The sequence below is a fragment of the Giraffa tippelskirchi genome, chromosome 13 (genome assembly GCF_054371585.1).
Source record: "Giraffa tippelskirchi isolate mGirTip1 chromosome 13, T2T-mGirTip1v1.2.pri, whole genome shotgun sequence".
NCBI lineage: Eukaryota > Metazoa > Chordata > Mammalia > Artiodactyla > Giraffidae > Giraffa > Giraffa tippelskirchi.
The window spans coordinates 102,220,728-102,244,301 of NC_137287.1; the positions used below are offsets into that span (position 1 = coordinate 102,220,728).

Here is a 23,574-nt window from a genome sequence, read left to right on the forward strand (position 1 = left end):
ATAAAGGGGTGCGGCTCCAAGAAGAGCGATTCTGGTTTGGACAGAGCTGAGCCGCCTAAGTGTCAGTTCTCTGACCTGTAGCTTTTCCCAGAGGCGGCTACTTCAGTGCACTTTCCTGTCCTGCAAGCTCATCGTATGACAATGATACTCCTCCATTGAGGGATGAGGTCCTGCCCTGAACCTGGGCAGACCCTGATCATATGGTAGAGCTTCCACTGAATGACTTCCCAGGCTAGGTCGTAAAAGGCGATGTAGGGACTTCCCTGGTGGTTCAGTGGTTAAGACTCCGGGCTCCCAATGCAGGGTGCACAGGTTCAATCTCTGGTCAGTGAACTAGATTCCGCATGCTGTGTTGTGGCCAAAAAAAAAAAAAAGTGATGTAACTTCCAACTGGCTCTCTGGGGACACGTGCCTTTGTAGCCTTGAGGGACTAGAAAGGAAGGCCAGCTGCCCGAAGTCACCGTGCTGGAGACATCATTGCAGGGAGGGGGGTGCTCACTCAGGTGCTGACAGGTGAGCGAAGCCTTCAAGATGACCCTGATTCAGCCAACAGTGAGGAACCGACTCATTGGAAAAGACCGTGATGCCAGGAAAGATAGAAGGAAGGAGGCGAAGGGGGTGACAGAGGATGAGATGGTTGGATGGCATCATTGACTCAATGGACATGAGCTTGAGCAATCTCCAGGAGATAGTGAAAGACGGGGAAGCCTGGTGTGCCTCAGTTCATGGGGTTGCAAAGAGCTGGACACGACTGAGCAACTGAACAACAACAGCCACCATCTAACTTCAACCTCATCAGAGACTGGAGCAGACTGCCCAGCTGAGATGCTGCTGAATTCCTGACCCACGGAAACCCTAAGATAATACATGGTTATTTTTTATTTAAACCACTAAGTGTTGAGGCCCTTTCCTGGCAGCCACAGTAACCGGAATGCTGATGAAAGGTGGAAGAGGTGAAGACATGTGGACAGTAGTTTCTGGACAGAGGAAGCAGCACATGCAAAAGACCTGATGTAAGAAGGAGGTGCTGAAATGAAGGTGTGAAGGCTGGCAAGCTTTCCAAAGCTCTTCTTTTGATTCTACCTGCATTTCTCCTGTGAATAGGTAATCCTATTTCCTCTCTGTGCAGAGCGCCATTCTGTGTTCGTGCAATTATGGAGCCCATGTCTACTTAATTAAGTTGGGGGGGGGTAGTTAACATTCATTCATTCTTTTAACCAATAAGATTAAATGCATTACCTGTGCCAGGAGCTTCCCTTCTCATCTCGATGCCTGTGTCTGTGTGTGCTAAGTCGTTTCAGTCGTGTCCAGCTCTTTGCGACCCTACGGACTATAGCCCGCCAGGCTCCTCTGTCCATGTGATTCTCCAGGTGAGAATACTGGAGTGGGTTGCCATGTGCTCCTCCAGGGGATCTTCACTACCAGCGATCAAACCCGTGTCTCTTAGGTCTCCTGCATTGGCAGGTGGGTTTTTTACCACTAGTGTCTCCTGGGAAGGTGTTAATGCTCCCTCCAGTGTGCAGATGAGGAGGCCGAGGCTGAGAGGCAGTGTCCTCATGCACTGCGTTGACAGGTAAGTGGAAGGAAGTGGAATGGGTCCTGGAGCCAGCGTGGCTGGCCATTTCCTAGTTGCCGGTCAAGTCCCTCCAGAGTTTTTTCGTTTGTTTTAGGGTTTTGTTGTTTTGTTTTTTTAATTGGGGTATAATTGCTTTACAATATTGTGTTAGTTTCTTCTGTCCAATGAAGTGAATCAGCTCTGTGTATACATATGTTCCCTCCCTCTTGAATCTCCCCTCTAAGCCCCCATCCCACTCCTCTACGTCAACACAGAGCACTGAGCTGAGCTCCCTGTGCTGTACAGCAGCTTCCCATAGCTATCTATTTTACCCAAGGTAGTGTGTGTATGTCAATCCTACTCTCTCAATTCCTCCTACCCTCTCCTTCTGCTGTTGTGTCTGTAAGTCCACTCTCTACATCCGTGTCTCTATTCCTGCCCTGCAAATAGGTTCATCTGTACCATTTTTCTAGATTCCATGTCTTGTGTGACTTTGGACAAATCACTTTCTTCTCTGGGTTTCAGTTTTCTCCTCTGTAAAATGGGGAGGATAATACTGCTGGCCTCATTGAGATTATCTCGAGTCTCAGCTGGCACAATCCTAACAGAAGTTGCCTTTACTCTGGGCTCATCTGTACAGGGCTCTGTGATAAACTCCTGAGATTTGAGTTAACACACTTCTTCCTTGCAAGGTCAGAGGTGGTGTGACCCCATTTACAGTGGAGACAGCGGAGGCAGTGGAGGCAGAAGTGGGCGAGCAGGGCTCTGTGAATGCTGGTGGCTGATGACCAGCTGCCTTGCCTTTTCCTGCCAAAGGAAATCACCCACCTGGTTTCATGTTCTTAGTCCCCCGGATGAGCCCCTAGTTTGCTGCCGTCCCAAGCTAGTCCAGTTCAAAATTCCGTCAGGATTTGGGAAAACAAAGGGGAAAAAAAAACAATACCAAACAGCCGGATAGGCCCCCACTCTGGGAAAACAGCAGAGAAAGGCAGCCCACACAGGAGGGGCCCAACCAACTCCTGGGCATCTTCTGCCCAGCGACCAGGTCTCCCAAGGACAAATCTTTGCCTTAGTTTATATTCCAGTAGGTTGGAGAAAGGGAGATACATAGTAACTATGACACTGACAACAACCAAAACATGTATTCTGTGCTCACCTTTTGCCAGCACTGCTTTGACTTATAATTTTCACACCCTGTGAAGTGGATGGTATTAATATTTCTCGGTTCAGCAAGAGGAAACAGAGGCACAGAGAGGTTAAGTGACTTGCCCAAACTCACACAGCTGATGAGTGGTGGAGCCTGGATTTGAATCAGTAAACAGGTAAACAAGTAAATCAAAAATTCCTCTGTCCCCATGCCAAGAACTCCTATACATTCCTCATGCATGAGATGAGGTTTCCGCTTCAGGGTATGGAGGTCGAGAGAGGTGAAGCTGCCCATACAAGGTCTCAGGGTCAGCAGCTGGGGAGTAGGATTTAGAGCCCACTGCCTCTAACTTGGGGGTTGGTCAAGACACTCACTGCTGTACCTCAAGCTCTTCTCCCCAAAATCTACTTGCCCACTCCAGCCAAAGGCAGCCCCAGCACAATCGGCCTCAAGACAAGAACACGCTCTCATTACTGTCACAGCACCAGAGCCAGGGCCACCCTAAGGTCCAACACCCCTCCAGGCCCCAAGGGAGAAGGGAGGATGGGAGCCTGGCGGGGGCGCCCACTTCCCTGGCCTTGCAAGGATTTTCTCTGTCTCTAGAAACAGATTGAACTGGCTGCCTCCTCCCCAGCCTCACCCCTCTACCCCCCTCCCTGTTGCTCTAAGGTCACTCCGCTATGTTCCAAGGCTAACACAAAATCAGAAGGGGTAGGTGGAGGGGGAGAAGGAGAAGGCGCTGGGGGCTGAAATTTGAGATCCAAGCCTTGCGAGGAGAGGTTGGAGAGAGACACGGAAAGACAGAGACAGAAAGAGAGAATTCAGTTGCCTTTGGTTTTCCGAAGCGGGCAGCTTGCGGGTTTGGTGTGTGTATGTGTGTGTGCGCGCGCGCGTGTGTGTGTGTTTGTGTGTGTCTTGTTTTCTTTCCTCCCCTCTGGCAGGGAGGCCAGGCCTCCACTGGATCATAAAAGGACTCAGAGGCGAGGCAGGCAGAGCAAGCCAGTGCAGGGACATGGCAGCAGTGTGTGGACACGCGTGAGGAGGCAGGAAGGGAAAGGGGGAAGAATAGAGGTGAGGGGGTGTCTGGGGGCGGGAGCGTGAGGCGGTGGGAGGAAGCAGAACAGCTGCGGTATTTGGAGCAATTATAAATAGCCGCCTGGCCGGAGCTTGGCCAAACAGGGCTTTGCAGCTGCGGCGGCTGTGCAGGCAAGCCTGGCCACTGTTGGCCAACAGCGGGTGCAAACAGAGCACGGAGATAGGTGGTGGACAGGCCCAGCCTCAGGGCTCTGACTTGGTACCCCTCACCATCGCCACATCTCTGGATGCCCTCCCGACCAGCCATGCTGCTGGGTGGCCTCCTTCTCATTGTGGCCACTACAACTGTGGCCCAGCGGAGGGGGCAGGAGGCCGCAGGCCGCCGCCGGGCCCACCGAGTCCAGCACGGCCAATGCAGCTACACCTTCGTGCTGCCAGAGCCTGAGCCCTGCCCGCCCGAGCCCGAGGCCTTCGGGGGCTCTAACAGTCTCCAGAGGGACTCCCCGGCGGCCGCACTGAACCTAGGAGACTGGCCGAGCCAACGGATGCGACAGATGGAAAAAATGTTGGAGAACAACACGCAGTGGCTGCAGAAGGTAAGGGCTGGGTCTGCAGGGGGTGAGGGCAGCGAACAGCAGGTGGAGCATCTACCCCAGAGCCCTGCCCTGGACACAGATGGCCAGGCTAACAGGGCCCTTGTCTCTGAATTGTACATATTGGAATGATAAGGCCCAGAGAAGGGCAGAGATGAGCCTGAGGCCACACAACAAGACTGGGAGAAGTCAGAACTGGAAACTTGACTCCCCAACTGCTATTCATTCATCCATTGTGGACCAGTTCCGTCCTAGGAACAGCAAATACAACAGGAAGCGGAAGAGTACATTCCCTTCTGGACCAGTGGAGGAAAGAGACAATAAAGGGATGAGCAATGTGTACCCTGTCAGAGGTAAAGCAAAATGAGAAAGGGAAAAAGGCAAGGAGGGACAAGAGGTGGCTACTTGAGGTCAGATAATCAGAGAGGATTTCTCAGAGGAGGTGACATTTGAGACCAGAGAACAAGCGAAGTGATGGAGCAACCTGGGAAGGTTTCTGGGGGGAGGCTATTTCCAGCCAAGGTGACCAGCAAGTGCAAAGGCTGTGTGGTGGGAATGTAGTTGGGGTACCTGGGGAACAGCAGCGTGGCTGGAGCAGAGAAGGAGGGTGACAGAGGGTTGAGGGACAAACTCCAAGAGGAGAGGGGAGGGCAGACCATGTCAGGCCTTGAGGGCCACTGGAAGAACTTTGGCTCTTGCTCTGAGCTTCACAGGAGCCATTGCAGGGTTTTGAGCAGGTGAGACACACCTGAGTTAGTTTTAACAGAATAGACTATAAGGGACAGATTTGATGCTGGGAGCCCAAGGAGGAGACCACTGTAGCCACCAGGCAAGAAGTGATGGAGGCGTGAAGCAGGACAGGACAGCAGGAGGGGGTGTGGCCAGTCAGATTCTGGTATATTCTGAAGCGGAAGCTAATGGGCTCTGCTGATGATATGGATATCATCTGGATATGGGGTGGCAGAGATGAGGGGGCTGAGGACCCCACTGCCATTTTGGCCCAATGCCAGGGCCACTCTAGGGTCCCCTGTCCTCATTCTTTCAGCAGATATTCTGAGCATCTGCTGTGTGCCAGGCCCTAGGCAAGAAACCGAGGTGAACAGAGCAGGTTGAGCCCTGGGTGGGGTGAAGAAAGCATCCTATGATGTCCAAGATGGGGAGAAGTCCCTCTTTGTCCTGTGGTTCAAATTGTTCAAATCGTTTGCCTGGTCAGCAAACAATGTTTTGCTACCCCAGTACATGCGTATTTATTTAGTATTTGTGCACCCTATTAATATAATATGTACAGGGTATGACACAAATGAAAATTTTAAGAAGATAACATGAAATCACATAAATTAGAGTTCTGGTGGCTTCCTCCTGTTTTCTAAAGGATGGCCTTCTGCATACCTTGGGTTGACCATCTCCCAGGTGGAGAGTTACACTTTTCTAACCAAGCTGATTTGTACACATACTCGAATACACAGTTAAACTCCTGTTTCATTCCTGCCCTGACCATCTATCTCCTCAGCCTCCTATTCACCATCTTCCCATAGTCCCTGTCTACTTGCCCCTCCTACCTTGCAACACTTACAGCCGCCACCATCTCACTCTTAGGTCCCCCCTCAAGGGAGCTCTTGGCCTCATACACTGGATCCCAGAGGGCTCCATGCTGCCTTGAAATCTGTGTGTCTTCAGGCAGCTGTTTCCAGTCCTGTAAGGGTCATGCCAAGCTGCGTCTCCTCCTCAGCCTCCATTTTCACCTTGTGCCCATCCTCTCACCAGACCATGGATCTCCTACTTCAAGGAGATGTGGGGCCTACCCGACACTTGCAGATTCACCTATGCACCCACTAGTCCCCAGGGCCTTTCTCTGGCTCAAAGGAAGGGTTCCTCCATGGACCAAAGTCACTCTTTCACACCTGTGGGTTGCATCCCCTGCAATCCCTGAAACTCCTCAAACCAACCATTCCTCCTGTGTCTTTAACAACTCCTCCCTCTAGGCTGTTCCTTCCCCTCAGTCTTGAATTGCATTTCCCATGTTAAAGAAAGAAAGAAAGAGGAAGAGGAGAAGGAGGAGGAGAGAGAACAAGATCCTTCTCCAGCCTATACCTACCGACTTCTGGCCTGGCTCTCAGAAGTCTACAAGCTCTGCCTCTACTTCCTCCTCCATCCCATCCTTTCCCTAAGTAGCCTCCCACTTCCCATTTCCTGTATCCAATGGCCACAATTCAGTCTTCATCTTACTTGACCTCTTGGCAAATTTAGTGTCGCTAACCAATATCATCCTTCCAGAAACGGTCTCCATCAGCCAGTCCTGATCTACCACTCTGACTGCTTTCCCTACCTCCATCCTGGACCAGCCACCTCCATCTCCTACTTGGATGGTCATCACAGCAGCTGCCTAGGCTCCATTTCCACCCAGACTCCAATAGTCCATTCTGTATTCAGCAGACAGAGGGGTCCTGTTAAAACCTAAACTAGGTTAGTTTCTCCTCAAAACCCTCCTGGGGCTCCCATTCTTTTTAGTTATTCTCTTATTAAGCAAAAATCCTTGCTAGCTGCAACACCCCTCACCCAGACATGTATGCGGCTCACTCCTGACCCACCTCAGGTCTGCTACTTAAACGTCACCTCCTCAGAAAGGCCCTTCCTGGCCACCACATTTAGAATAGCCACCCTCCTTATGGTCCATTTGCCCAGCTTTGGTTTTTTCCCTTAGCACCTACCACCACCTCTTCTTAAAAACATTCCTTTCGGTCTGTGAGCTCCAAGAAGATCGGGGCCAAGTCTGTTTTGTTTGCTACTGGGTTCTCAGGGCCTAGAACAATGCCTGGCACATAGTAGGCACTCAATACATGTCTGTTGAACGGATGGATGCACGATGATCCTCCCATCTCTCAGGCCATTCCTGCCCCTCCTCTTCTCCTGAAATGTTGCTGTTTCCCAGGGCAGAGTCTCTATTTATTATTTCCTCTCACACTTTGTGGCACAACCCCTAGGGCTGCCCCCCCCACCCAGCACTCCCGTAGCACCATCTCCTCCCGCCCCATGATGACACCAAACCAACATCTGAGGGGCTCCCGACCTCCCTTCTGAGGGCTCACAGTTTCTCAACTCCAAAGCTGCCTGAAACTAAGATCTTCCCTCCCACCACCACCTATTCCGCTGAAGGTAGTACCACCCAGCCAGCAGGTCATCTGTGGCCCTGGGGTGTCCTTAACCCCACCCCACTCCCAGGCAGCAGGTCCCATCCATCCTGTCCCCTCAGCTTCTCAGCTTATCCTCCTGTCTTCCTCACTGCCCTGACTCTTGTCACCTCTCTCCCGGACACTGCTCTGACCTTCCACCTGCTTTCTCTACCCCAAGCCTCACCCTCTCATCCATCTTCAACTCCCCTGGGTGCCTGGTGCTTGGATAACATTGGTTGAGCCAGATGATGGATTTAAACCAGTGGGTTTCAGGTTAGGAGGTCACCCAGCTCACCTCTTTATCTGGCAGTGGAGTGTCCTCTCTAGATATGTGTCCACATAGCCTGATAATCCCAGGCAGGGCTCACCATGGAGCACTATGGGGCTAAAGAGTTCCCATGTGGGAATCAGGTGGATCTGAGTTTACATCCCAGCCCCAGAACTTACTTGCCACGTGGCTGTGGATGAGCAAGGTTCAGTTTTCCCTTCCTCAAAGTGGAGACAACAACAGTATGGTAGAGGGTTGGCTGCGAGGATCAGTGAGACCGCTAACTCACCCTTCTCTGCTGCATGGGTAACTCACCTGGGCAAGGATACAGTAGCTCAACCGGCTATTACTTAATTCAGCACCATCTCTATAGGAGCCCTGCACCACTGGTCCTGGTAAAGTCAATCCAAGGGTGGCAGGTGACTTGGGGCAGGGAGTGTCACTTGTCTATGCTGATGTTCTCTGCAGGCCCCAGTCCTACCCGATCTCTACTGGGGTCCAAGAAGAGGTTTGTCCTGCCGTCTCCTGAGTATGCTTGGGTTGAGTGTTTCATTCAGGCCCTTTGGTCTTTGGGTTACTGCCAGGTCACCCTGTGCCAGCGGAGCCTGCCCCAAGGTCAGACCCCATCAGCAGTCACTTTTCTCTGGGTTCTGTCACCTCTTTAGAGAGCAGCATAGCCTGGAAGGTGAGAGCCCCAACTCTGGAGCCCAACTTTTTGAATTTGAGACTCATTCTGCTCTTTTCTGACTGTGTAACCTATGGCAAGTTGCTTCACCTCTCTGAATCGCCATTTCCTCACTGATAAAATACAGTGACAACACTACCTACCTCTATGAAGGTTTAATGAGATAATGCATATGAAGTCCTTGGCCCAGCACCTGTCATACAGTAAATTCTCAATCAATGTCGGCTGTTTCCATGAGGAACTCTCCCTGGAAAGAAATGCAAATCCTGCAATTCTTGAGTCCTCCCTTCCCCAGATAAGACACGGAGCCCCTGGTTCAGGGGTATGAGGCACCTGAACAGTCATCTCTCTCCCTCCAGTCGGGAGTATGTGCTCCCTTCTGTGACCGTGACCTTCCTCTGGCTCTTCTCTCATGCATTCTCTTGGTCTGGGCTTATCTGAGAGTCTTTGAAACTTGAGGGCCTCTTTTTGGCTTCTGCTACAATCTCTCAGAAGAGAAAAAAAAAGTGAGTTTTAAAATAGTCTCATCACCATTACCATTGGGGATGACTGGGGAAGACTGGCCTCCCAGACCGAGCTCTCAGCAAGTTTCATTCAGCTGGGAAGTTGCAGAGAAGAGCTTCGCTCCCTCATGCCCCAACCCCTCTCCCTGTTCCCTGTCTAGTGTACAGATGAGCAAACTGAGAGGCCAGAGAGGGGAAGGAACTTGCCAGAATGGCACAGCAGGGACACCCAAAGTCCACTTCTCCAAAGTCTGGGCTCCTCCTACAACTCTGGAGGGTGTGAAGGAGGTGGGGGAGGCCAGGTCTGAGACAATGGGGTGCTCCCTTCCAGAATCCCTAGTTCTCTAATACCCACTCTGTTCTTCCAGCTCTTCTGCCTGTGCTCAGGGTGCATGGGGGTGCCCCATCGCTGCTCCCTCTCCCCCTTCCTCACTCCCCTCCACACACCCCTCCCCTTCCCTTCCTCCCACTGGTCTTCTTTTCCTCCCCCTCCCCCTCCTCCTGGAAGCTTCTGCCCCAATGACTCATGTCTGGAGCCATCAGCTTGGGGGGCTGCACATCAGCTCTTGGCTCTGCTCCACTCCTTCATCTGGGTGAAGAGCTGCAGCAGGAATGTTGAGGGGAACAGGGAGTAGGGGGGTAGAGCCAGCTGGAGAGCAGGCATCCCTCGCTGGGTTGTGCAGCCCAGTGGTTAGTGCCTGGCTCCTGAGTCCACTGCAGACTCAGGAATACTTGCTGTGTGTGTGAGACAAGAGAGTGAAAACACCTACTCCTGAAATTTGATGTGGGGATAAGAGAGGCAGAGCCCGGAAAGCATCCGCCCAGAGCAGGTGCTTAATAAAGATCCACTCTTGTCCTGTCACCCCCCAGCGCCCCGGGCCTCTCAACCAGGAAGTGCCACACTTAGCCCTCGTTGCATGAGAAGGGGGCTCCTCTCCCACCCTCAGCGCCTGAGGGCAGCAGAGCTTCTGCTGAGTCTCCAGGGTCCCAGGAGCGGTGCAGACTCTGAACCCCCAAACCTGGGGGCCCTCTACTTTCTTGTCTGTACCAAGAACAGCTAGCCCTCTCTGCTTGTCTTCCTGTGCATCTCCGCCTCTCTCTTTTTGTCTCTGTGTCTCTCTGTCTCTCACGGTAGCCTGACTCACCTTCTCTAAGTCTGCGGGTGCCTGTCACTCGCATTCTCTCTCCTGTCTGGCTGGCGTCTCCCTAGCTTTCTCCCTGTCTCGCACTCAGGCTCCCCCTGGCCCGCCCACTTCTATGCCGTCCGTCTCTCCTGCCTTTACCTCCCAGGGTGTCTGCATGCTCCGTCCACAATGGAGGACATACCGTTGCTATAGCCAGGACCCCACTCCCAGCTAGGCTCAGCTGGGGCCTCCTTCTCTTCCCCTTCTGTGCCCAAAGCCAAGCAGGGAAGGGTCAGGGGCTGGACAGGAGCCCCCCAGCCTCTGCTGTTCTCTCTGGGACCCTGACGTCAAACCTCAGAATAACTCGGCCCCTCGGCCCAGTGGTCGTAAGGCCTTGCCTAGCTGGATGTGGGTCAGAAGCGTGTCCAGCGGGAGCACAGCGTGGGGTCCTGGCCCAGCCCAAGATCCTCCCAAACTGGCCAGGACTCCCAACTGCCCTGGCCTCCCCAGGCTGCCCGTAAATTCTTGGCATTTTCGGCCTTTGGTTATCCAAACAAGAAATGGATCTCGGTTGCCGAACAAAATGTCTTGGGGTTTGATTTCCTAACCTCATTGCTGGCTCCTCTAGACAGTTCGGGGCTGGGGATGGGGGTGGGGAGAACAGCATCTGCTTCTTGGAAGAATGTTTCTTCCTTTTCCAAGAAGGGAGCCTAGAAACAGCTGGCACCGATGCCCTGGGCCTAGGGATGACCAGGGAGCAGCGGCAGCACGGCCCCTCACACAGGATTCCCCAGAGGAACCAGCTGGCCCTGTATTTCTGACCCTCTCCTCCCGGTCCCCAGAGCTCAGCCGGGCTGGAAGATACACAGATCCTCTCTCCCCTTCACTCCTTGAGCGGGAAATGTGAGAAAACAGGCCCCAAGTCTGCCCTTAAGCCTGTACCTCTGCCTAGACTCTGGCCTCTGAGCATTTGCTTACCCCTGGAGCTGGGTCTGAAATGCCTGGAATGGAGCCTGAATCAGGGGCCACGTCCCAGGGAGCTGCCGACCAGCTGTGGGCCCTGGGGAAGCCACCTGCCTCAAGCAGTGCCTCTGCAAAGTGGAATTTAAAATACTGCCTCCCAGCCAGAGGGTAGGATAAGGAAACAGACCAGGAGTTATGGCTGGCATTTATGAAGCCCTTCCTGTGTGCCAGACACTGTCCTTTGTGCCTTGTGAGAATGATTGCATTGAATTCTCACAATGAGTCTATATAGGAAGATTGCTTGCCCATTCGCAGATGAAAAAACTGAGGTACCAAGAGGGTGACTTGCCCAAGGTCCCACGACCAGGAAAGGTGGGTCATGTTCACACTTAGACTGTCTAATGCCAGAAACCACAATCTCAGCACTTAGACCGGTTCCTGGCTAATTGACAAGACCCTCATTGTGTCCTGGTCCCTGGGTACCCAGCTGGGGCCTGGGGAGCAGAGGCCCCTGGCCGCCAGATGGGAAACTCACAGGGGCTAGATTTTCCCCTTCCCCCAGGAGGCCCTCAGCCAAGGGGAACTTCTGCCAGAGAAGATTCACATAGCACCTCAGTCTTCAGGGACAGCCCTTGAGAACTGAGTGAACTCCAAACCTCCATCTAGGCGTCCTCACTGTTACAACCTCCCTCCTTGTACCAGGGCCTGGGGTAAATCCGAGAGAAACTGAATGTGACCCTTGGGGTCCCACTGACTCAATCTGAATCCCATCTCTGCTGCTTGCTGGCTGTGTGTTCTCATTTTGCCAGTTTGTGCCTCAATTTTCTTGCCTGTGAAACAGGGATAATAGTAGAAGCCACTTTGCAGGTTGTCATGGAGATTAAATGAATTAATATACATGCAGGGCTGAAGACAGTGCCTGACAGAGCCCAGGAAAGCCAGCTGTTGTAAACACACTCGGGGAACTTCCCCAGCAGTCCAGTGGTTAAGACTTCGCCTTTCAGTGCCAGGGGTTCGGGTTCAATCCCTGGTCAGGAAACTAAAATCCCAGGTGTCTCGCTGCCAAAACACCACAACATAAAACAGAAACTATATTGCAACAAATTCAATAAAGACTTTAAAAATGGTCCACAATTTTTTTTTTTTTAATCTTTAAAAAGAAAGGAAGAAAGAAAGGAAAACATACTGAGGATGCTCGGCCCAGGAAAGGAATCCATCTTGGAATCAGCACAGGAATGCCAACTTTTCTGCATCCTGCCTATGCAATCTTGGGAAAGTCCCTTTTTATGTTCCCTGAGCCTCGGTTTCTTCTTCTTCAAAGTGGCGGGGGGGCATGAAACCAAGCATCTCAGGTGAGGACAAAATGAAGTAAAGCATGGAGAGACCTGGTGGGGTAGGCAGTCAGGTGAGGAGATGACTGGGGCTTGAGGCTGGTGCTGTCCCTTGGACAGAGGAACAGAGCCTCAGAAGCTTAGAATGGCGGAGACTTGTGGCCCTTTGCTCCTGACTCCAGTCCAGCCCTTGTTGGTCTGCTAAATGAGGCTGAAGGAAGGAAGGTGATTCCCAGGCAGCTGAGGGGAACCCCCACAGGAAAGCTCTGCAAAAGCTGTAAGTGGGCCCCCCAGGCAAAGAGATGAGCTGGAGAGAGGCTGCAGATGAGGGGCTGGGGCCTCTTCCTCCAGAGTCACACTGACCTGGGGTTCAATCCCAGCTCTACCTCTTGCCAACAGCCCTAGTTGCTTTCCTCAGCTTTTGACTAATTTTCAGCATGCAAAAATTGAGAAATATGGAATTGTGAGAAGACGCAGAGGGAAAAAAGAATCATTGTCATCACTATCCCCTGGTTATTTCCTTGCTGCTCATTCTGCACATTTTAAACGGTTACTGAAATGTTTCAGATGGAAGAAAAGGTAGAGAGAAAGATCAGATGAAATTTCTTGTCCCTACAACCCAGCTTACGTAACAAAACCTTACCAATCCCTTTAAGCCCCTACCCCGCTCCTGCCTCCCTCCCCCACCAGAGATAGCTGCTGTGAATTCTGTGTTGCTGATCCCTTACTCCAGGTCCCTCCCACATCCTGTATAAGTGGTCACACTGTCCATCTCTTTCTACAATTTGCTTTTGTTTGCTCAACCTTGATCTGTGAGATTTATAGCTCTGCAAATGCAGGAAAAGCCTGAGTCTCAGTTTTTCCATCTGTGAACTGGGGACAATGGGAAGCACGTGCCTGAGTTTGGTGTGAGGCCCAATAACCAGTGCCTGCTGAGGTCTGAGAGCGTGTCTGGCACCGCATATTCTTGTAGGGAAATCAGAAATTATGTTATCACCTCTTCTGTCTTCTGGAGCCACTGCATTGTTGTAGCGACTCCACACACTGTACTGTCTCTATGCCAGGCACTAGTACACGTGTTTTACAAACATGACTCATTAAACCTCATGATATCCTGAAAGGTGAGGATTGTTATGATCCCCACTTATTGTGGGGAAACTGAGGCCCAGAGAGTTTATACATCTGGGAAGTGAGGGAGGTGGGCTTGAACCCAGGCAAGCTGGTTCCAGACCTCACACTCTCAATCACTACACAGACTGTCTCTCCCTGCTGCACATTTTACAGATGGGTACACTCCCCTGGGTGGGGGGAGTGACTTGACTACATTCACCCCAGGGTCATTGTCAAGGACAACTTTGCTTCTCCTCCCTAGTGGTGAGAGGACACACAGCATGTCAGGAAACTCATGAAAAAGCCCTGTGTCCTTACAGTTAGGAAACTCTGGGATTGTGTGCATGCGCATGTGTGCACAGTTCTGAACTCAATTTGCCAGGTGGAGTGTTCATTCCTCCATGTGCTTAATCACCCCCTCCATTGATGTTAGGGCTTCGCTGGTGGCTCAGACAGTAAAGAATTAGCCTGCAATGCAGGAGACCTGGGTTCTAACCCTGGGTTGGGAAGATCCCCCGGAGGAGGGCATGGCAACCCACTCCAGTATTCTTGCCCGGAGCATCCCATGGACAGAGGAGCCTGACGGGCTACAGTCCATGGGATCGCAAAGAGTCAGACATGACTGTGCCACTAAGCATAAGCAGCAGCCATTGATGTTTAACACGAGCTTACACGCTAGTCACTGTGCAGATGATGAAAATTCAACAGTAAGCAAGGAAGACTTGGTCTTTTGCCTCCAGGAGCAGCGGAAGAGACACTAACCTGGTAATTTCTCATGTGTACTGATCAACCATGATATTAATACATGCTGTGAAGAAGGGGCTCACCTGTTCTAGGAGTAATAATAAGGGGCCCAACCTTGGAGAAATGGCTCCAGGAAGAAGGACAGAGCTGAGATCTAAAGTGTAGATTAGGGGTTCTTAGGCAAGGAAAAGAAGGGAAAAACATTTCAAGCACAGGGACCAGCAAGTGCAAAGGCCCTGAGGTGGAACAGAACAAAGGGATTTCGAGGAAGTGAAAAATGTTCACAGTGGCTGGAATGCAGAGAGTTAGGAGAATGTGGCCCAGATGAGACCAACCTCCCCAGATCTTACCCTGCTCTTGAGGCTCTGGGGTGCTGGAAACTGACATGGCCACTTTTCTGTCCCACCCCCAGTGATGGGCAGTGGCTATGGACATCTGGACCTGCTCTTCTCCTCCTTGCCTGACCTTGGTCCTATCCCTGTCACCCTGTCTTCAGGGTCAGCCTCGCCAACCAGTGATGAGTGAGTAGAAAGAGCTTAGCCATTGGATTCAGTTCCTTACTTACCAGCTGTGGATAATGCTTGGCCTCTCTGAGTCTCGGTTTAAATTCATTGTCAAGTGGGGAGCAATCGCTCTTTTCCTCCAGGCTGCAGAGGAGGAAGACCAGATGAGAGCAGAGTTACCCACCAGAGTTCCTCAGACAGGAAAGCCTGGTGCTACCTAGGGGAGATACTCCAGCAAGGCTTCCCTCCATCTTGAGCACGCTTGACTCCATTCCCCCAGGGGGAGCTGGGGCGATGGTAGAGGGGAAGTGCTGTCACGTGATCACTTCAGTCACGCCAGCTTTGAAGTATAGCCTAAGAGAATCATTCCCAGAGAGCCAGGACTTGCCCTGGTGAGCTGTTTGTCCTTGGACAAGTTGTTTAATCTCTCTGTGCCTCATCTGTAAAATAGGCTGATAGTATCTCCTACCACAGAGGGTGGCAACAGGCATTTAACACACATAGTGGCTAGAACAGTATCCAGCACATAATAAGCACTAAGTAGACATATGCCAAGCAAAATGGACACACCATCCCACTCCAGGTAAGGGCTGATGCCCAAGTGGCGGGGAGGTAAGCAACTGCAAGAAACATCACCCTGTTGTTTAAACTCCCGGCTCCTACACTTGGGAGAGTAAGAAGGACTCATCTGCTGGGCCTCATTGTTGACAGTCCTCCCAAGATCAAGGTTTGGACACAGACAACCATACAGGGACAGCTGAGACCTAGGCCCTGGCTGCCCTGCCCCAGCTGACGAGAAGCACCGACATCCAGGCGGCAGAGGGGCCCACGCCAGCCCCTCTGTGAAGAGGAATCAGTGAGCCCCATTTTCTGATGAGGCCACTGAGGCTCAGAGAAGCTCCGTCACTGGTCCAGAAAGGACACGGCAAAGCAGTGATGGAACCAGCGCCTGACTCTCAGTGCCGTGCGCCAGGCCCACACTAGACTCAATGCTGCAGCTGGAAGCTTGGCGGAGCCAGGCCTGTGCCGGGAATCCGGGAATTGCAACTTAAGCTAAGAGCTGAAAAGCGCATCCCTCCTCTACAGGCTGTTGGTCCATGATACTCTCCAGCCCTGGCTCCCTGCCCACTTGCTCCGCTGAGCCCTGACCCAGAAGGAAAGCAACAGAATCTTTTGCAGGGAAGAAAACAGCCGAGGAAGGCTGGGCCTGGCTGCTTGAAAAAAACAAGACAAATCCCCTCTGCCTTGAGCTCTGGGGTCAGAGCCTGTGTGGGCCCAAGGGGATGGGAGGGGCTGGAGATGGGCAGAGGAGGGGCCAACCTTGGCCGTCAAGCCCACAGATACAACGTTAGTTCCATTGGGAAAATGAAACTAGTTAGTTCCATTGGGAAACTGTAGCCTGGAGGTGACAGGGTGGGATGCGATGTGCCAGGCAAGGGGGCTGGGCCACCTGTGAGCAAGAGTGTCTGACCTCTGTGACCTCTGCAAAAGCAGTACAGTACTTATCTAGCATGGCATAACAAGTCACCCTAAGGTATTCAGCAAGTTGGGCTTCCCAGGTGGCTTGGGTAAAGAATCTGCCCGCAATGCAGGAGATCCAGGTTCGATCCCTGGGTTGGGAAGATCCCCTGGAGAAGGAAATGGCAACCCACTCCAGTATTCTTGCCTGGAGAATCCCATGGACAGAAGAGCCTGGCGGGCTACAGTCCATGGGGTTGCAAAGAGTCAGACACAACCAAACAACTAACACTTTCACTTTCACACTTTCATTCAGCAAGTTAATTGAACCCACAAACATCTATTATCTCTCACAGTCAGGAATCAGGAGCAGCTTAATAAGGTAGTTCTGACTTGGGTCTTTTTTCTAGGCAGCTATACTCGAGTGTCAGCTGGGGCTGTGGTCATCTGAAGGCTCGACTGGGACCGGAGGCTCAGCCTCTAAGGTGGCCCCAGCACAGGGCTGGGAGGGCAGTACTGGCCCGTGGTGGGAGGCCTCTGTTCCTCTCCAGATGGGTTCTCAGGGCTGCTTGAAGGTCCTCAGGACATGGTGGCCAACTTCCTCCAGAGCAAAAGATTCAGGAGGGACAAAGCAGAGGCCACGATGTGATGATGTCAGCACGGCTCACCACCACCATGTCTACAGTATCCTGCTGTTCACACTGGCCCGTCTGATGACACGCGGGCATGAGAACTGAGAGGGGAGGAGACCACTGGGGCTGCCTTGGAGTCCGGAGGCCACAAGCAGCCTACTGAAGTGGTGACAGCTGTGGTCTCGGGAGCCCGAAGGCCTGGTCCCGAGCCGGCCTCTGCCACTCACAAGCTGTGAGACTTGGGCAACAGGCTCGTCTTCCCTGTGCTCCTTTTCCTTGGCTGTGAAATGGGGGTGATGAGACAGCCAAGATCTAAACAGACCAAATAAGGCCCTCGGGGCCATGCCTGGCACCACCTCTGAAGCAGGAACGAGACTTCTCTGGTCACTGCTCTCCCCCCAGTGTCCCGCACGGGTCCCAGAGCTTCTGAATGAGTTTGCTCAACAGACAAATGAGCCCCAAGACTGTGTCAGGTTTCTGGAACTTTCTCCTTCAGATGCCCCAAGCTGGCTCTCTCCCTTACTATGAGCCTCCCTCTGCTCTTCCCCCCTCCCTCCAGCTTCCCCTTTTCTTCCTACCCTTGGACTAGTGGTCTCTCCAAACTCTCTGACCCCTCTGGCCAGCGTCTCACAGGGATCCAGGAGGCAGCTGGGGCTGAGTTAGTGTCCAAACTTACTTCTAGCACCCAAAATATTATTCCATGGAAATCTGGTGCCCTTTACATAGAACAGACCCATTTGTTTTTTTTTTTTAACAAATAGTTACTGAGCCCCTCTTATTTGTTACTGAGTTGGTATAGCTACTGGCACTGTTTGAAGCACAGAGGGTGTAGCCATGAACAGGGCACCCCCTGTGTTCCTGCAGCTGACATTCCTGTGGGGGGAGAGAAGCAAATAGGAAACGACTGCAGTGATTTCAGACATGTGACATGCTGTGACGAAACCACAGTCATGGCAGGTGTAGTAGGGCTGGGGGTGCACTTACCTTTCATGGGGTGACCATCAGAGGAGGTGACACTTGTGGGCAGACCTGAAAGTCAGAAGGGAGCTGACAGGAGAAGCTCTGGAAGCTCCTAAGGTTGGGGCATGTGGATGTGTGTTGGAGGATTTGAGTAGGTAACACCCTGGCTCCGTGGCCAGACCCCAGCATCCCTCTTCCAAACGCAGTGTGAGAACCACAGACACAACCCTCTGCCCAGAGCAGTTTGTCCAAATCTCAAATATCCTTATCCTTTAAAGCAGCTGCTATGGTTTGAGGGATTTATCCCCAAGCAGCCTTGCAGAAGGATTAGTGACAAGTGGGCAGGATGTTCCCAGCAGCCCTGATGTGATGGCAAAAGCCTGCAAATGACCTGCAGACCCAGCGATAGGGGACCAGAGGAGCAAACAGTGGGGCACTTCAAACAGCAAGGCAAGTTCCTCTGGATGAACGTAGAGCAATCTCCAAATTACATTAAGAAAAAAAGATGCAGGGTATGGAATGGTGAGCTGACATTGTTATAGACTAGAAGCAGGGGGTTAAGAGCATATTCATTGCTGGTATATGCTTAGAGTTTCTCTCTTGCCCACTGGACCTGACCCCCTGGCCTCCCAAATCAGCAGACCTGGATATGAATCCAGCAGCTGCCAACTTGATGGGTGACCTCGGGGAAGTGACTCTGTGTGTCTGAGCCTCCATTCATTCAGGCCCTTTTCTATGAGGTCCACATCTTCCCTCTTCACTCCAACCCCACGTAGTGGTACTGTTACCACCCCATCTACTGATGGCGAAATGGAGGCACAAAGGTGAAAAGCAGCAAGCCATGAGGCAGCTCAGGCTGGGGTTCCGTGGTTTTATAAAAGCACTTCTCTCCTTTCCTGTTGTTCTGTTTGCCAGTGGCTATACCGCAGATCTACATGTGGTAGTTTATTTCAGAGCTAATTCTTCCAGGAGGGGAGATGTCCAATCCATCCATTCACTCAGCTTAACAAATATTCATGGAACACCTAGAAACTGCCAGATATCCTTCCAGGCACCAGAAGAATTGCTAGCAAAGGCCCTGCCCCCAGAGTTAGTGGCCCACTGAGTGTCCACTCGTGCAGAGATGTGTGTGAGATGTGTGTGGGAGGGGTTTTCAGAGTCTCAGCCTTTCCTGTGCCCTGGGCACCTCTGGCATCTGGTAAAGATCTATAGCCTCTCTCAGAAGAATGTCTTTAAACATATATAATTATATGCTTCAGGATTTCCCTGGTTGTCCAGGTATTAAGAATCTGCCTGCCAATGCAGGGGACTTGGGTTTGAGCCCTGGTTCAGGAAGATTCCACATGCCTTGGAGCAGCGAAGCCCTTGTGCCATAACTACTGAAGCCTGTGAGCCTAGAGCCTGTGTTGCACAAGAGAAGCCACTGCAATGAGAAGCCCACACACCGCAACTAGAGAGTAGCCCCTACTCACCGCAGCTAGAGAAAGCCCGCAAGCAGTAATGAAGATAGCGCAGCCAAAAAAAAAAAAATTAACTGTGTATGCATAGATTTACAAAGGAAACAAATTGCCTTGAGATACAGATATCAAATATTTTTCAGAACTGACGTGTGATGAGAGAGTAGCACACACCACCGTGTGTAAAATAGATAGCTAGTGGGAAGCTGCTATACAGCACAGGGAGCTCAGCTCGGTGCTCTGTGACGACCTAATGGGCTGGAATGCAGGGGCGGAAGGGAGAGTAAGGAGGGAAGGGATATATGTATACATAGAGCTGATCTACATTGTTGTACAGCAGAAATTAACACAACATTCTAAAGCAATTATACTCCAATTAACAACTAAATTAAAAGAAAAAAGAGCAGATGTGTGATACAGTCATATAGTACGTCAGTATTAGTCTATTAAATAACAAGACCTCTGGTGGGTCTAGTACTTGCTGTTTTTATTTTGGCTGTGTTGGGTCTTGAGGCATGCAGGATCTGCATTGCAGCATTTGGGCTTCTCTAGTTGTGGTTTCCGGAGAAGGCAATGGCACCCCACTCCAGTATTCTTGCCTGGAGAATCCCATGGACGGAGGAGCCTGGTAGGCTACAGTCCATGGGGTCGCGAAGAGTCGGACATGACTGAGCGACTTCACTTTCATTTTTCACTTTCATGCATTGGAGAAGGAAATGGCAACCCACTCCAGTGTTCTTGTCTGGAGAATCCCAGGGACGGGAGAGCCTGGTGGGCTGCCGTCTATGGGGTCACACAGAGTCGGACACGACTGAAGCCACTTAGCAGTTGTGGTTCCAGAGCACGTGAGTTCAGAGGTTACCCTGTGAAGGCTTAGTTGCCCCGTGGCATGTGGGATCTTAGTTCCCTGACCACGGATCGAATCCACAGCCCCTGTCTTGGAAGATGGATTCTTAACCACTGGACTGCCAGGGAAGTCCCCCTTCCATCATTTTGAAGTTGTAATAAGTATAAACAGTATGTCGTAAATGCCCACAACTGCTGGAGTGAGACACGGGATTATCTGTGATGTCTACTGGTGACAGTCACACGCACTACCACCGCTGCAGTAATTTGTGGCCTACATTCATCACTGTAGGAAAAGCTCCTTTCAGTTAGAGATTAGCAAAATAAAAAAACAAACTGAACAAAACTATTTCCCATCCAAGTCCACAGATTTCCTGAATTCTAGTCACAGATCCCTCAGGGATCCAGGAATAGCTGTTAAGAACGCCTGGCTGACATACTGGCTTTTCAATATTATAGTAATTATATCTGTACAGGCAGACCTTGAAAATATTGAGAGTTTGGTTCCAAACTGCTGAAAATAAAGTGAATATTGCAATGAAGAGAATCACATGAATATTTTAGTTTCCCAGTGCACTGCAAAAGTTATTTTTACACTATATTGTAGTTCATTATGTGTACAATAGCATTATGTCTTTTTTTTTTAAGTACAGGCCTTAATTAAAATATACTTCATTGCTAAAAAATGCTAACCATCAGTGAGTCGTAATCTTTCATAGTAATTACATCAAAGATGACTGATCACAGATCACTATAAAAATATAATAGTAATGAAAAAGAAATACTGTGAGAATATGACACGGAGGCATGAAGTTAGTTAATGCTGTTGGGAAAATGAAACCAACAAACTTGCTTGGCACAGAGTTGCCACAAACCTTCAATTTGTTAAAAAAAAAAAAAAGGCAATATCTGCAAAGCATGATAAAATGAAGCATGCCTGTACACAATCTCATTCTGTTTTTTTAGAATCCAAACAATTTAGAGATACAGAATATAAAAAACAAAAACAAAACATTACCATCACTACCATTGTAATCGCCTTCCCTGAAGCAAAGCACCACGGTTACCAGTTTGTGTCTCCTAGACCTTTATCTGAGTACACATAAAAACACATTATCTGGGATTTCCTACTCACAAATGGGTCCATGCTGTAGGTAATGTTCTGTATCTTGCTTTTTTCTCTCAAGAGTATATCTGGGACATCTTTTCACGTCTGCTCCTGATGAAGGTCGACCTTGTTCTTTTCAACAGCTATTTGGTAACCCTTCATACAGACTTACAGACATACCAGAATTTTTCATGTGTCAATTATGTAATTGTGCTCTAGGCCCTTTAAATGGATCATGTCTGGAATCTTCCCTATCATCTGGAGATAGCAGCTACGATTATCTGCATTCTGGAGAAGTGGCCCAAACAGGTAGAGGTCACATAGCCCAAGGTCACAGAGCCATTAAGCTAAAGAGCTGTGATTCAAACCCACGCTCATCATATATAAGGCACTACTCTTTCTTTCTGCCTTGGCTTTTATCTGTAGTTGACGAAATGCTTTTCCCAAATCTGAACCGTTTCTACAAAAGAGACAGGCAGGACATATCGTTGTAATTGATCTTTTTGATTATCTGACACACCAGACACATTCCCACCTTAAGACCTTTGCACTGCCTTTCCCTCCTGGAATTCCCTTCCTCCTGACTTTTCCACAGCTGGCTTCTTCACGTTGGCTCAGCTCAGATGGCCCCCTCTGCTGAGCATTTCCCTGCCATTGTGGCTAAACATGCCCCTGACTCCACTCACTACCCCGTCTTATTTTCTTTGTAGCACTCATCACTATTGGAATTAACTGATAAAGTCAATGGAAGTGTCCTGGAATCAGAAAGCTTGCCAGTTTTGTTCATTCCTTATTCTTGAGTACCTAATACAGGATCTAGCATATAGTAGGTGCTCAGGAAATAATTTCTTGACTACATAAATGAAACTCAGAACGTGAGGGATTAGTTTGAGAAAACACGTTTATAACATACATTTCCCATGGACTGTATGCTGCCAGGCTCCTCTGTCCATGAGATTCTCCGGCAAGAATACTGGAGTGGGTTGCCCCGCCCTCTTTCAATGAATCTTTCCAACCCAGGGATGGAACCCAGGTCTCCTGCATTGCAGGCAGATTCTTTACCATCTGCGCCACCAGGGAAGCCCATATTTACATATAACACATATTATAACACATATTTTATATGGGACATTTTATAGAACCTTGTGTTGGTGGATTTGTTTTATATTGCGATATAGTTCACATACAGTAAAATCACCCTTTTAATGTACAGCTCTATGAGTTTTGACAAATGTATATCATCATACAACCACCGTCACACAATACAAAATATTGCCAACACCCCCAAAAAGTTCCCCTGTGTCCGTTTGCTGTGAATCCCCACCCCTGGGCCTCGGCCTCTAGCAACGATTCTGACTTTTCCAGAAAGTCATATGAATGGAATCCTAGTCTGTAGCCTTTAAAGTCTGGCTTTTTTCAATGCAGTCTAATTGGAGGTGCCTCCATGCTGTTGAATGCATCAGTAATTCATTCCTTTTTATTGCTGAGTAGAGTTTATTGGATGAGTGGGCCACAATTGCTTATCCATTTACCAGATGAAGTCTTTTTCATTTAGATAATGCAGGAAAAGAGCAGACTTCAGCAGATCTCCTTGGCCACTGAGACTCTCATGCCTATGTGCTCAGCTGTATTCTATCCAGAGTCCCCTCCTTCCTCCCCTAGGCTCTGCCTATCAAAACTCTTTCCTTTCCTTCAAGGCCCTGTTCAAACACTCCCTCCCACAAAAGAAGCAGGGTTTACTGTCTCTGTGTCATAGGTTGGTAAAGTGAAGCTCAGGGAAAGGCAGCCCTCAACTGCTAGAGGCCCACGCTAGAGCACAGCAGAGCCAGAACCACCAAGGGGAGAAGGGGGCAACTCAAGGGCCAAAGATCAGCCTCTTTGCAGGCTGGGGGCAGTGGGTGGGTGTAGGAGGGAGATGCAGGCCCCCTCCTTCCCATCTCAGCCCTAAGAGTTTACTAGCAGGAGGGTGACAGAGAATGGGCAGGTCCAGTCCTGAGTGGGGCTGGGGGGCCAGGGCAGATCCCATCCGGGGTCTGCCGCTCCATGAGGACTTTTCCCTTCCCACACTTCCAGCTGGTGCCTGAGCCCTGGGCTGGACCCAACCCCCACACACAGGCTGACATTACTCATCAGAGCTGCAGGCTGGCTGAACTGGGGCCCTACTTGCCCAGATTACCATCCTAGAGCCCACGAGTGGGCATGACAAGTTGGGTGATGGGCCCCAGGTGTGGGTGGCCTTTGCCTCACCCAGCCATTTGCAGCCACAGAACAAATAGGGAACTAATAAGAGTGCTTAGGGGGTTCCCATCACTAGAGAGGACCGCAAGCTACCCTGAGGCCCCAGCCCTGCTGTGCAGACCTGAGGAGCCCCCTGGGCAGGGA

General features: G+C 50.7%; 1 protein-coding gene across 2 annotated transcripts in view; it reads left to right on the forward strand.

Annotated features, from left to right (window-relative positions):
- Positions 1 to 3,936: 3,936 nt before the first annotated feature.
- The window catches only part of ANGPT4 (angiopoietin 4), a 46,649-nt gene continuing 27,011 nt past the window's right edge, over positions 3,937 to 23,574 (forward strand). For both annotated transcript variants that reach the window (XM_081560628.1, XM_081560630.1), the window contains exon 1: positions 3,937 to 4,333. In XM_081560628.1, the coding sequence (XP_081416754.1) occupies positions 4,025 to 4,333 (309 nt within the window). In that variant the 5' untranslated portion in view covers positions 3,937 to 4,024. The remainder of the gene's footprint in view (positions 4,334 to 23,574) is intronic.